Source organism: Elephantulus edwardii, unplaced genomic scaffold (genome assembly GCF_000299155.1).
Source record: "Elephantulus edwardii isolate Elephantulus edwardi_28Jun2011 unplaced genomic scaffold, EleEdw1.0 scaffold00223, whole genome shotgun sequence".
NCBI classification, from domain to species: domain Eukaryota; kingdom Metazoa; phylum Chordata; class Mammalia; order Macroscelidea; family Macroscelididae; genus Elephantulus; species Elephantulus edwardii.
The window spans coordinates 3,039,654-3,052,877 of NW_006399973.1; the positions used below are offsets into that span (position 1 = coordinate 3,039,654).

At 42.3% G+C, this 13,224-nt stretch overlaps 1 protein-coding gene across 1 annotated transcript in view; it reads right to left on the reverse strand.

Moving 5' to 3' along the window:
• YWHAQ (tyrosine 3-monooxygenase/tryptophan 5-monooxygenase activation protein, theta) overlaps positions 1–6,283 on the reverse strand; it is a 33,895-nt gene extending 27,612 nt beyond the window's left edge. Inside the window, exon 1 of the mRNA XM_006898205.1 lies at positions 5,959–6,283. Coding sequence (XP_006898267.1) covers positions 5,959–6,252 — 294 coding nt within the window. The 5' untranslated portion in view covers positions 6,253–6,283. The remainder of the gene's footprint in view (positions 1–5,958) is intronic.
• Positions 6,284–13,224: the final 6,941 nt, after the last annotated feature.

Below are 13,224 nucleotides of genomic sequence, written 5' to 3' on the forward strand. Positions count from 1 at the left end.
TGGTGGATTCGAACCGTGCACCTCTGGGATTGTAGTTGCAGCTTCTTGCCACTAGGCCACCAGAGCTCCCCAATGTAAGCTTGATGAAGTCCCATCATTCTCACTTCTAAGGAACATTCTGGCTGTACTTCTCTAAACTGATCTGTTTGCTCTCCTAACTAGTTCATGGGATTCAACAGACTTTGCCAACACCACAATATGAAAGCATCAATTGGTCTCTGCCTTTGTCACTGTCCAGCTTCCACATGCATTTGAAGTGATTAAAAATACCATGGTCTGGATGACAAGATCTCACTACCACTGAATTAGAACTGACTCAAGCCAACCTTTTCAGAGGCTGTAATGAAGAATGTCACAGAACCACTGGTGAATTCAAGCCACCAGAGTTGCTCTAACCTCTTGAGTTAGCACAACTCTCTATTCTTTAGGCTAAAGAAGCTAAGACATTAAACTCCATTAGTTCACTAGTTTTGTGAAAGCAGACATTTCAGAACCCATGTTTCCCCATTATGTCAATAAAATACATTAATGACAAGACACTTTATTAACTATCAAGAACAACATATTACTGATAATAAAAAGGCAAACCTATCATACAATGGAAAAAAGATCTGTATAGATATTTCACTAAAGACATTTAAATGACCACTGTACACATGAAAAGATGCCCGCAGAGAACCACATTAAGATACTATTTCATTCCTACTAAAATAGCTATTCTCATAAATATTTACTCTTAAAAACCCAATGGAGGGTCACTATGAGTCAGAATCAACTCAACAGGGATTGGTAAGGATGGCTAAAGGAGTCTTGATGGCATAGGAGTCAATTCCGTGTTGCCCTGCTAACTGATACATTGGGAATTTTCTGTCATTAAGATTAATAGCCACAAAAATCCAAGAATGAGAACGGATTCAATGGCAGTGGGTTTGGTTTCGGAGGATAAGATGAGATGCAAGATAAAAAAAACAACAAAAACTAGAAAATAGCAAATGCTGACAAGGATGTAGGAAAAATTAAACCCTTTTCTACTGGGGCAGGACTAGAAAATAGCAGAGCAAAAAATCTGACCAACTATACGCCTAGCAATCCCATTCCTTCGAAGTCTTCCCCAAAGACTTGAAACCAGACTCAACAAGAGACTCAGACATCAAAGGTCAGTGCAGCACTAGTCACAGTGGCCAAAAGATGAAAAACATAAATACTCATCAACAGATGAGAAAGAAAATGTGGTACATACAATAAAATATACTTAGTAGAAGTGGATAAAACCTTAATACATGGATGGGGTTTGAAGACATCATTCTTTGTGAAATAATGACAAAAAAAAAAATACTGTATGACCTTTCTTATATAAAAAGATAAATTTAGAGACCAAGATTAGCAGTCATTAGGGAGGAGTAAAAGGGGGATTAATGTGGATGTGAAAATCGCATAGATTAAGGGTAGACTTGTGCAGTCAATTATTCTAATTGCTACTGCCAATATGGCTAGCGGTAAGGAGTTTCACTCTCAACCCAAAGGCCTGTAGTTCAAATCCACCAACTGCTCCTTGGGAAAAGATGGACATCTCCCAGGTGATTTACTGCCGTTCAGCTACCATTAAGTTCTGACTCGATGATATAAACAGTATCACTAATGCGAATACATGTAAAAAGTCAAAACTAGTTTTTCAAATCCACCAGATGTTCTGCCGGAGGAGGGACAATTTCCTCCTGTAGCAGTCAGATCTGATTTGATGGTACATGTACAAAAAAACCCCCCAAAACCAAAAAAACCCCAAAAACCCTAGTTAAAGAAAAAAAAAAAAAGTGCAGTTACTCAGGTTGTTTTGTACAACAAAATTTTATAGGATTTGTTTCCTTGGTTTAGAGTTATGGTTTCATGTGACATTTCAGTTACCTAAACAAATAAGATGCTTTAATATTTCTGTCTACCACTAGTTCATTGCCTAGCATCCAACGTCTTATAAGCCTGCAAGCAGCCAACCAACGCCAACTTGTGTCATATCAACAAGGGGTCTCTATTCATTTGGAGCAAGAGAAGAGTCAGGGACAAGGATAAAGACTGTTACTAACTGCCTCCATGAACAACTACCTCTTGTGCCATGATGCGATTAGCTACCATTACTGGACTCTTTGATGAAAAATTTCATAGCACAATCCAGATCAAGAGGGGAAAACACACAAAAGTATCAAATTTTCAAGGACTCTAGACTCTCTGGCATAATTAGAAGGTGGAAGAAACCCTGACTATTACCTAGAGATAAAATCTTTAAACCTTAAGCCAAAAATACACTCTGAAACCAAACAATAGTTTAGCTTCACTAAAGAAAAAAAAAGAAAAAAAGAAAGGGAGCTCTTGTGGGTTAGCGGTAAGGAACTGTGCTGCCATCCCAAAGGTACTGTTTCAATCTACCAACTACTCTGGAAGAGAGATAAGTAATCTCTTAAGTGATGTACTGCCTCTGACAACCTGCTAGAGAGTCAGTTTGAACTGGGCGGTACACAAGTAAAAAAGATTTGCTTTAAAGAGGAACTGCTTTCAAACTGACAACAGCATTAAGGCAACAGTGAGCATTAGTCAATGAGGAAAGTCAGTTCCTTAAAATGCTTTGTGTACTACGCTACAAGAAGTCTACTGTAATCAATAAAAGGGAGAGACAGCATGGTGCTGTGAGAAAGGTTTAAATGGTATACTCATAAATACTTGGTTCTATCAATTACTTACTATTGCATAGCCTTGCATAGCACTGAGAACCAGTGCTATTCTGGATCTTTCCTTTGTATTCTTTCACCCTTACTCAATACTCTTTACTACTGTAATTTTGTTATAAATTTCACCTGTTTCCTCCATACCATGTTTAGAAATGCCTTAAAATTCCAATCTTTTTCTGTCACTGATAGAAAGGATTCAGACTGTTAATGATTTCATCTTGCTTGGATCAATAATCAACATTCTTGACACCAGCAGCCAAGAAACTGGGAAATTCTGCTGCCAAATCTCTCTTCAGAGTGCTAATGAGCAAAAATGTCAGTCTAGAGACTAAGGTACACCTGATTCAGGAGTCGCAACTGCTTGCTGTACATCTGTGAGCTGCACAAGGATTAAAGATGACGGAAGAGGATCTGATGCCTTTGATTTATGGTGCTGGAGAAGATTACGGAACATACCATGGATCACCAAAAGAACAAATAGGTCTGTGTCCAGGAGAGGGTGAAATCAGTTTGTTCTTAGTAGGCAAGGATTAATCAAGCTCCACCTCACATATTTTAGCATGCTATCAGAAGGGACCAGTCCTTGGAGAAGGGACATCATGCTTAGAAGGTTAGAGGGTCAGTGCAGAAGAGAAAGACCTTGGATGAGATAGACTGACCAATGACTATGGTAACAGGGTGGTTGTTGTTGTTGTTATGTGCCATCAAGTCGTTTGCGATTCATAGCGACCCTATGTACAAGAGCCCTAAACGCCATTCTATCCTGTGCCAATTCAGAGCCCCTGTTCATAGGGTCGCTAGGAGTCCTCATCAGCTTGTCAGCTCATAACAATTTTCCTTTCAGGTTTTTCTCCCACAGATATTCTGCTGCAGTCACACTGAAACATTATTCCTCAAGGAAGAGAATTACTATTAATAATATTAATATTAGTATTAATAATTCCCTCCCTCTTCCCTAAATAAAAGGCATATTCCTTCTGCCCTCAATACGGACCCCTTTAGATTCTTCTCAATATTAAACTTTAAAAACGTCTCTTTATGAAGTCTTTCCTGTAGGTTCTATTTCTTTTGCATTTAAAATGCATTCTGATCATCATTACTGTGTGAAAATTAACCTGTATTCTTTATGTGTATGTATTTCTTATATTACTGATAATATGAAATTGTTGTTCTTAGTTTTATCTATCATTCTCAGAGTAGTTCTTCATACGGCTCAGCTCAATGTCTGCACAGAGTAAGCTCTCAAACAGTTGTCAACTGAACAACTATTTTTATAAATTAGCCATCAAATCACAATTAATCTTCAAAATCATTTTGCTAATAAACGTTTTATTTATGCCATGACCTCTAATTAATTAATTAAGCTAATCTCTTGTACATTCTATTGGTGTAAAACTGTCCTAATTTCAAGAGCTCTCTGAGACCGAAATCAAACGGTCCTGGCTTTCAAAGAGACTGAAATATGCTGTGAGAACCCCAATGACATATGTACTCATACCTTTCTCATTAACAAAGAACTCTTACGTGACCTTCCCCCATGATAAAGCCAATAATACCAAATGCTTCTCAAATCAACCGTAACTTTCAAGTTGGAAGCTTCTTAAATACAAGCCAATTTATTTAGTTCACAAAGTTTACAAGGGCTTTCTGTATGCCAAGGAGGGTACTGGAAGCTAGGAATACAAATAAACACAAGTCTCATCCTTGAAAATCAAATAATCACAATAAAGTCTTGTCTTCTTCAATATACACCCAGAAAGAGCCGTTATGGATATCTTCGTAATTGTGTTCAGATTAAAAGTTTAAAAGTCTCCCCCTGCCCCCATCCTAACCTCCCTTGCCAGGTTTGATGAGAGAAGCAGTTTGGGCCAGAAAGAGGCAATTTCCCTATATTTCTTGAAAAAGCACCAATTTGCCTTATATAAATGTGAAAACAAACTCATCAAAAATTGTTTCATAGAAAAGTGACAACTTAAAAAAAAGCAAACCGTGTCATGAATGTATTATTTTATTTGTAGAAAGAATTCTGCATCATCAAAAACATTAAAATGAAAAAGAACCCCATTCCAGAACATAAAGCTAGTGTTTAAATATTAAAACTTAATTGAGTAAAAGGGAGCTCTGGTGGCCTAGCGGTAAGAAGCTGAGCTTGCAATCCTGAAAGCTCGCAGTTCGAATGCACCAGCTGCTCTGCGGGAGGCCAGGCAATCTCCTCCCAAGCGATTAAATGCCTCTGAAAACCCTATGGAGGGTCAGCTATGAGTCGGTTTCAACGCAAAGGTACATAACACTGAGTAAAAAAATTCACAAAATACATACAAAAAAAGATTTTGTCCATACAATGACAAAGCTAAAATTTTCATCTATCACTACTAAGAGTGAATCACAGCAATCACCTACTCCACCCAATAGCCACCCTTGCTGGAAAGCTTCCCTCCTCTACTTCATGCCAGAAATTCATTCATTTCAAATATTAGGTTTAAGTATAGCAATGAGGTAGCTGAAAAAGATTTAGTTCTAAAATGTACCAGGGCAGTTTTGTTGCTATGGCTCTGCCTTTTTCTTATTCCCCAACTGCATCCTCAATTTTTTACTGGAAAATCCCAGAAGATATCCTTAAATGAAAAATGAGCACTGCAATCCCAGAGGTGCACGGTTCAAATCCACCAGATGCTCTGCCGGGAAAAGGACCGACAATCTCCTCTTGTACCAGTCAGATCTGATTTGACGGTACACACACACGCACACACACACACACACACACAAAATAATTAAAAAAAAAAAAAAAAAAGAAGCATACTTTTTCCAAGTCAATTTCCATTACTACTACATTTGGAAAGAGATGCTACAGCCCAGTGTCCTTATCAAAAAGGCACCTTCTTCCAATTCTGAAGCATATGAGTTGATGAAGCATTTAGAGAGTTCTCTAAGCAGTTACCCAGTACAAGCTAAAAAAATCACTTTAATTTTCAGTCTTGTACAAATCGACTCAGTTCAAAACTGTGCGGCAGAAGCCCAGTACGGGGTAAGCGTCACTCCCAAGAATCAAGTCAAGTCTCTGCCATTACTAGCTGTATTACAGAAACTAAGGCTAACAACCACGTCAAAACCCCTACCACGGCAACTGGGCAAATCCTCGCCCCCATTTCTTTCCCATTCCCAATGAAAAGCACGACACAAAAGGGCCTCGTCGCTCCCGACACCCAATTCCGAAGCTCCCGCCGCCCATTTTCCGACTCACCAGGACGGTGGTGCAGATGGACCTCAGCTCAGACTCCACTTTCTCCCGATAGTCCTTTATCAGCTGCAACTTCTTGTCGGAGGTGTCGGTTTTCTGCTCGATGCTCGAGATGACCCTCCAGGCGGACCGGCGGCCCCCGACCACGTTCTTGTAGGCCACCGACAGCAGGTTGCGCTCCTCGTTGGACAGCTCAGCCCCCTGCTCCGTCACGGCCTTCATGCAGGTGGCCATGTCGTCGTAGCGCTCAGCCTGCTCGGCCAGCTTCGCTTTCTGGATCAACTCCGTCTTCTCCATGGTGGACTGGCGGCGTGCGGAGCTGGGGGAGGTGGGGCTCTGCGGCGGCAGTGGTGCTCCGGGACCGGGACGGGGGAGAGGCGACGACCGGGAGAGGCGGCGAAGGCAGCAAGAACCAGGCCAGATCAGGAAGAGAGCCCTCCTCGAAAGCCTGCGGGGAGGGGCGGCGGGGAAGGAGCGCCGAGGGTGGTGAGATAGGAGAGAACACAAAGGAGGGGGGAGGAGAGCGAGCGCACTATCAGACAATAAGTCCCACACCCCGCCCAGCACCGCAGGCCGGCCCCCACGGCGGAGGGCCGCCCTCCTTTTGTCTCGGGCGCGCTCTCGGCCGCGGCCGACACGGCGGAATTGAATTTCCCTCTCCCCCCGCCCACGCTCACCCGCCTAGGCACCCAGGGAGAGGCCGAGGGGAGGCGCCCTGCGCGGCCACGGGGCGGGGTCGGGAGGACGACCAGGACTCCCGGACCAAAGCGGAAGGTGAGGGAGGAGGAGGCGGCGCCCGCGCGCGGTCACCCTGCTGCCGCCGGCGCGCGGGAAGCGGGCAGGAAGGTCCACTCCCGCCTCCCCCGCCCAACCCGGGCAGCACAAAATGGAAGCGGCCGTTAGCCCTGCATCTTCCCTGCAGGTATCTACCTCTAGGAGAGAGGAGCGTCGAGAGCCAACCGTGGAGGATGTCTGTGCCTCCCACCCCAGATCTTAAACCCAGCAAGGCTTGATAAGGGGCGGGGGAAGCGAGTCCAGGGCTCACCTTCACCGTTTCCGCAGCCGCGACTCGAGTCCCACCACTTTGATCTGCTTTTAGCTTTAGCGAAGGACCCTCCCGTCTCAGCCTACCCCGGAGCCGAAGGGAGGGCGGCGGCGCGACAGCCCTCACTCCTAACACCCAATGATGCACCAGTCTTCCCCCGAGAGTCCCGCCTTCTCCCCCTCCTCTAGCCAACGAGAACTAAGCGCGCGGAAGGGGGAGTTTGGGAGGGGTGGGATAGGAGGGGAAGCGGAGGCTAGGAGGGTGGGTCGGATTGGCAAAGTTCGGTTGGCCGGTAGGCTGCGGCTTCGGCCACGGGGTTTCCTCCAATTAGATCCAGGGTAAAAGGACGTCACTGTTGCCATGGTGATGCTGTTACCTACTCCCCTCATCCTCCCCGCCACCCCCAGTGCTTGTGGGTGCGGCACGAGACTGAGGTTCGCGATGGCAGAGGCCCTTTCTGCAGTAATTGCAGCAGATGGTGGGTTGCACCTTGTTGACTAATGTAGCTGGTGCACTTCATTGGCCCACACTGAAGCTTGACTCTGGAGGGTGATATAATCGGTTGTCTTTTTGCACAAGCGTCTTTCCTCCACCTCACTATTTGTGACAAAGGTTTGAAGCTTAGTATACTAAATCCAGCCTTTTAATGATGTTGCGACCAGGACTGCAAATTAGTAATAATCTCATCCCCATCGGAGAGGACTTAGTGTCTGGAGACAGAATCCGGAGTATGCTTTTACCCCAAAAATTCAAGTTTCCGACGGGTACCTAAAATTCCCTTGTAAAAAGGTAGATCTGAGAATATCTAAGTAGGTCTCTCGGGCATAATAATGATACATGATTTTTAAAACGAAAAGAAAAATGACATTAAGAAGAATTTGGGGGGAAGAGAACAATTTGGAACAACATCAGAATCCTCTCCCCCGCTACCCCCCAGACTAATTTTAAATATCCAGTTTTTCCATATTATGCATTTAAATACCCCATCCTGCATTATTTTATGTACACATGCTTTTTATTTTCTGGCATTGTTTTTGAGATTACACTTAAAAAGCCAAAGTTCTCTTTGAAGACAGTTTGTTTTTCTCCTCATGGTGAATCTGAAGTGCAAAAGATTGGTCCAGATACCGCCCCCATCCTCCTAAACCCTTTTTCTCCCCTATCACCAATCATTTCTAACATTTTCCTTTCCCTAAACTATTCCCCACCAATCACTTCTCTTTGGGGAGAAGCCTTTTAAGTCCCTGACAGGTGACAGTCCTATGGGTCTGGGAACCTTTGTGCCATCTTGGGATAAAATTGCCATCTGGGTTTACAGTGCTATAATTTTAATTCTAGCATGTCCAAGCGCGAATGGATTCTTGAAAGCCAAGGAATACCACAGCTGAGAAAGAATTTAAAATTCTAAGTGGAGACTGGAGCAAATCTGGACAAATCTCTAGAATGGAAGATTTGAGAGTGCAAAACAGATGGGAGAAGGAAGAGATTCGGACTTTCCAGAAATTTAAACTCTCACCCAGCTGCCCCTCCCTGTCTTGACTTCTGAACGTTGCTTTGTATTTTGACAGACAGGAGAGGGCTGATTTGGAAAGGGCTTATGTCTTAATACAGAAATGCCTTACTATGTTCCAGCCTTCTAGTGGAGGGCCCTGCTGTTATTTCTGGAATCCCTGGGGCAGGGCTGTAGACACACGAGTGTTTATGGCCATGTGGGCTGGGGTGGAGTTGGACACTGAGAAGTCCCAATGGAAAGAATTTGCGTGTGGAAGGTCAGATAAAATGCTTTCTGTATAACTAGTGCCTTTCAAGTTTACTGAAATTAGAAACAGCCCACTCAAGGAGAGAAACTAGTTAGGTGGTGGTGATGAGACACTTGAGGGGAAATCCACATGAGATTGAACTTCTGTGATAGAGTGGGGTTACCAGGAAGGGGCAAGCACACTACATTCTTGTAAAAAATTCTGGATTTGTACTGTCATCTTGCTGGTTGATCGTGGGCAAATTTTTGCAGCTCTCTACTACAAAATTTCTGCTTTTATTCAATTAATCAAATATTTACTGAGCATCTACTTACCTCAGTGATGATCATCTAGAATCATGATGAAACTCTTTCAAAAATTTGGCACACTGCAATTGTTCTTTCTGAGGACCCAGAAGGCCAACTGTATATATTTAAAGTCCCCTGCATCGGCGAGAACTCGAGTTGGTGAAACAACACTTTGGGAATTATAGTTCCCTGGACACATGGATATGAACATTTAAGTCTCATAAGCGTATACTCATTTAATATACTTCAGACTCTGTCTCAGTTATTAAGTGCGGCTATAACAGAAATACAAATGGGTGGCTTTAACAAACAGGAATCTGTTTTCTCACAGCTTAGGCAGTTCCCTGTCAATATACTGCTTTAGCCATTTTTGTGTAACCTTCAGCAAGACTTTACTTGTGAGTGATATTAATGGTATTGTTTGATAATTTCTGAGTTCTGTTGGATCACCTCCTCATCTCCTTTTTTTACAAAAAAAAAAAAAAAAAAAGGAAACAAATGCCTCTTCCAGCTGGTTGGCTAAGAAGCCAGCCATCTTTCAAATTTATTGCATGGACTAGTAAGCACATCCAGGACTGTAATTGTTTACTGAAACACAACAAGACTTAACCCACTATGCCACCAAGCCCCCTCACTACAAGTATCACTCACTCATTCATTGTCATCAAGTCAATACTGATTCGTAGCTGACTATTGGATTTCTGAGTCTGTAAATTCCATGAGAGGAGGTTGGCCATCTTATTCCCTTGGAACAGCTGGTAGATTCTAACCTCCAGAGACATGGCCTGTGGATTAACAGTGCAACTCCCTACAGACTATCAGAAGTTGAGATATATAACATATTTCGGGGGCAAAATTCAACCCATAGCACACTTCTGTTATGTAGGTACTTTTATGATAAATGACAATTTTTCTGATAAGAAAACAGAGGCTCAAGGTTTAAGTATTATGTTCAGGGCTACATAATCAGTAATAGCAGAGTCTACATACAGACCTATCCTTTCTGACTGCCAAAGCTCATTCTGATAACCACTATACTGTGGCTACCTCACCAGCTGTCCCCAGATCTTTGTTAGGTGGTGCTATGGGCACTTCCAGGAAGGATCAGACAAGCCTCTGTCTCTCAGAAGTTTCATTCTCGAAAGTATGAAACATGTTAAATGTCCACATCCAACATTCTAAGAAGTACTCTGGGGAACAAACATCTAACAAAGTACTTGGAAGTTACTACTTTATTTTCCCCCCCTTGCTATATTATTTCTAAATGACTTGGTGAGAAGAAGCCACTGTGTAGGAGTAACCACGCTGGATTTGAAGCTAGAAAACAGCCCTGCTATTCACTTGCAGTTTGACCTTGAACCCTTTATTATCTTTTGTGAAACTCAGTGTCCTGACTTATGATTGTTGTTGTTTGGTTTTAGGTGCAGTGGAGTGGCTTGTGACACATAGTGACCCTATGTACAACAGCTCTGAACCCTGCTCTATCTTGAGCCAACTTCATGTCTCTACTTCCCTGTCACTGAATCAATCCATCTTATCTGGGGTTTTCTTCTCTTGTGCTGTTCCTCTACCCTTCCAAACATGATGTCCCTCTCCAAGGACTGGTCCTTCCTTGCAACATGCCTAGTATATGACTGATGAAACTTTGAAATCCTTGCCTCCAAGGAGCAGCCTTGTTTCACCCTTTTTAGGACAAACCTGCTTGTTCTCTTAGCAGCCCATGATATAGTCAAAACTCTTCTTCAGCATCACAACTCAAAGGCATTGATTCTTCTATCATCCTTAGTCATTGACCTGCTTGCTGATGCATAGCAAGTAATTGTGAAGACCGTGGCCTGGATCAGGTGCACCTTAGTCTCCAGACTGACATTGTTGCTCTTCAGTACTCTGGAGAGACACCTGACAGCAGTCTTTCCAAATCAATTAGTCTTTTGATTCCCTGGCTGCTGAGTGTTGATTGTAGAGCCAAACAAGCTGAAGCTGTTAACAATACCAATCTCTTTGCCATCTATCATGATGATGTCAGTTGGCCCAGTGGTGAGTATCTTTGCTTTCCTGATGTTGAGCTTCAATCCATATTGAAGGCTATAGTTTTTGACCTACTGCAACAAATGCCTCAAGTCCTTGTCTAATCAAGCGAGGTTGATTAAGTGCAATCTTTGTCTTTCATATGATTTTTGTGTGTTATGTGTTGTAGAGTCAGAATTAACCTATAGTTGACCCACAGTTACACAGGAGGAAATTGTCCGTCCTCCCGTGGAGCAGCATCCTCGAACCATGTGTTTTCGGGATTGCAGTCTAGCTTCTTGCCACTAGGCCATGAAAGCTCCTTGGTGCTTATTTGGAAGAGCTGCCCATTTCCTTGCCACTGGGTAGCTACAGCCCCTCTGTCATGCAGACCTAAAGTTGCTGTGATGATAAATAGTGAAGCATCCAGACTAAGAGACTAGAAAGAAAGGTCTGGAGATCAGATTTTGAAAATAATTCCGTAAAAACCCTGTAGATCAAATCATTCAATTCTGAATCCATTATAGAATGGTACAGGACCAGGTGGCATTTGACTCCTTTGTGCATGTGGTCACCACAAATTGGGGGCTTGACTCAATAACAAGTAACACTATTAATTTCTGTTGTGGAAATGAAATAAGATATTATACAAGAAAATGCTGGGTTTGTAGCAAGTGATCAGTTAATATTGGTTTCCTTTTTCCCTGCTTGGGCAATACGGACACGGGGAGGGAGGAGGAAAGCAGCTTAGCCTTAGAGTCTTATAAAATGTTAGTGAAAGCTTCTCTGTTGAATCATTGTTGTAATTAGTGAAGTTAATGGTCTGCAGAATGGCTCCATTCAGTGTACATTTCAGAATGAATGAGTCCTCCTGGTTGAGTTTACTCTCATCAGTTGTTGCAGTGGTTTATTTGCCAAGAACAGTGGATCGTCAGAGAGGAACCTCTTCTCCTGCCATATGGCAGATATTTTAATGACAAACATTTTAGTGGAACTTTTCACTCAAATCATCCATAGAATGATTATAAATTTTGCTGTTTAAGCAGCAACATGCTTTTCACCTTTACCTTGCTCTGAGTGCTACCTGAAGATTCATGTAGATGGCTGGGGAAATAGTGAATCTGGTTAGGAAAACATCCTCCTCCACATTCACTGGCTTAGGGCCATCAGGCCATCAGGCCCGACAGTGGCCAGGGTAATTCCTGCCATCTGCAGATGCCCCTTCTGTGCCCTTAGTTGTCCTTTTTCCTGGCATCGCCTGGACACTCTTTATCCACACACTGTTCTTAAACGCTCTCCTTCCCACCACCCCTGAGGTTTTCATAGGTAAAAAAAATGTAATAAACTTATTCTATTGTGTGAAAAAGCTTGTAAGTCTTAAAACAATATTCTCCTATACTTGGATTTTAAGAGCAAAGAGAACTTTTAAATTTGGAGAATAAAACTTGAATAGTAGGATTTCAGGCATTCAAAACCACTTTTAATCAGCTGCCACTCGGGACAGGGCTTTAACATTTGGATATTTATTTCTGCATTTTTCTATATGTCATGTAGTTTTTTTAGTTGATTGCTTTTATAGTCATGATAATAAGTATACAAAAAATGCAAAAATATAAATGTACAAAACAAAATTAAAAAGGACTTAAGATTTTGCTTCTGAGACATTACCACTGCTAACATTTTTCTGACTTCTATAACTCTTATTTGTATATATGTGACTATATGTGTACAGTTTTCTATAGATGAGATGACATCACTCATGTTGTTCATAACTTATTTTACTCAGTAAAACTCTTCATAGTTTTAAACTACATACACAGCATTTGACTGTGTGGATTATTACAAATTATGGACACTTTTGAGAAAAATGGGAATCCCAACACATTTAATTGTGATGATGTAAAACTTATACATAGAGCAAGAAGCAATTGTTCTAACAACAAGGGGACAATGTTTAAATATCAGCAAAGGTGGGCATCATGGTTATATCCTTTCTCCATACCTATTCAGTCTGTATGTTTGGCACATCATTTAGGAAGCCAGACTATATGAAGAAGAATGTGGCATCAGATGGGAAGAAGACTCATCAACAACCTGGATTATGCAGATGACACAACGTAGCCTGCACTATTGAAGAAGACTTGAAGTAATCACTGCAGAAGATCAAACA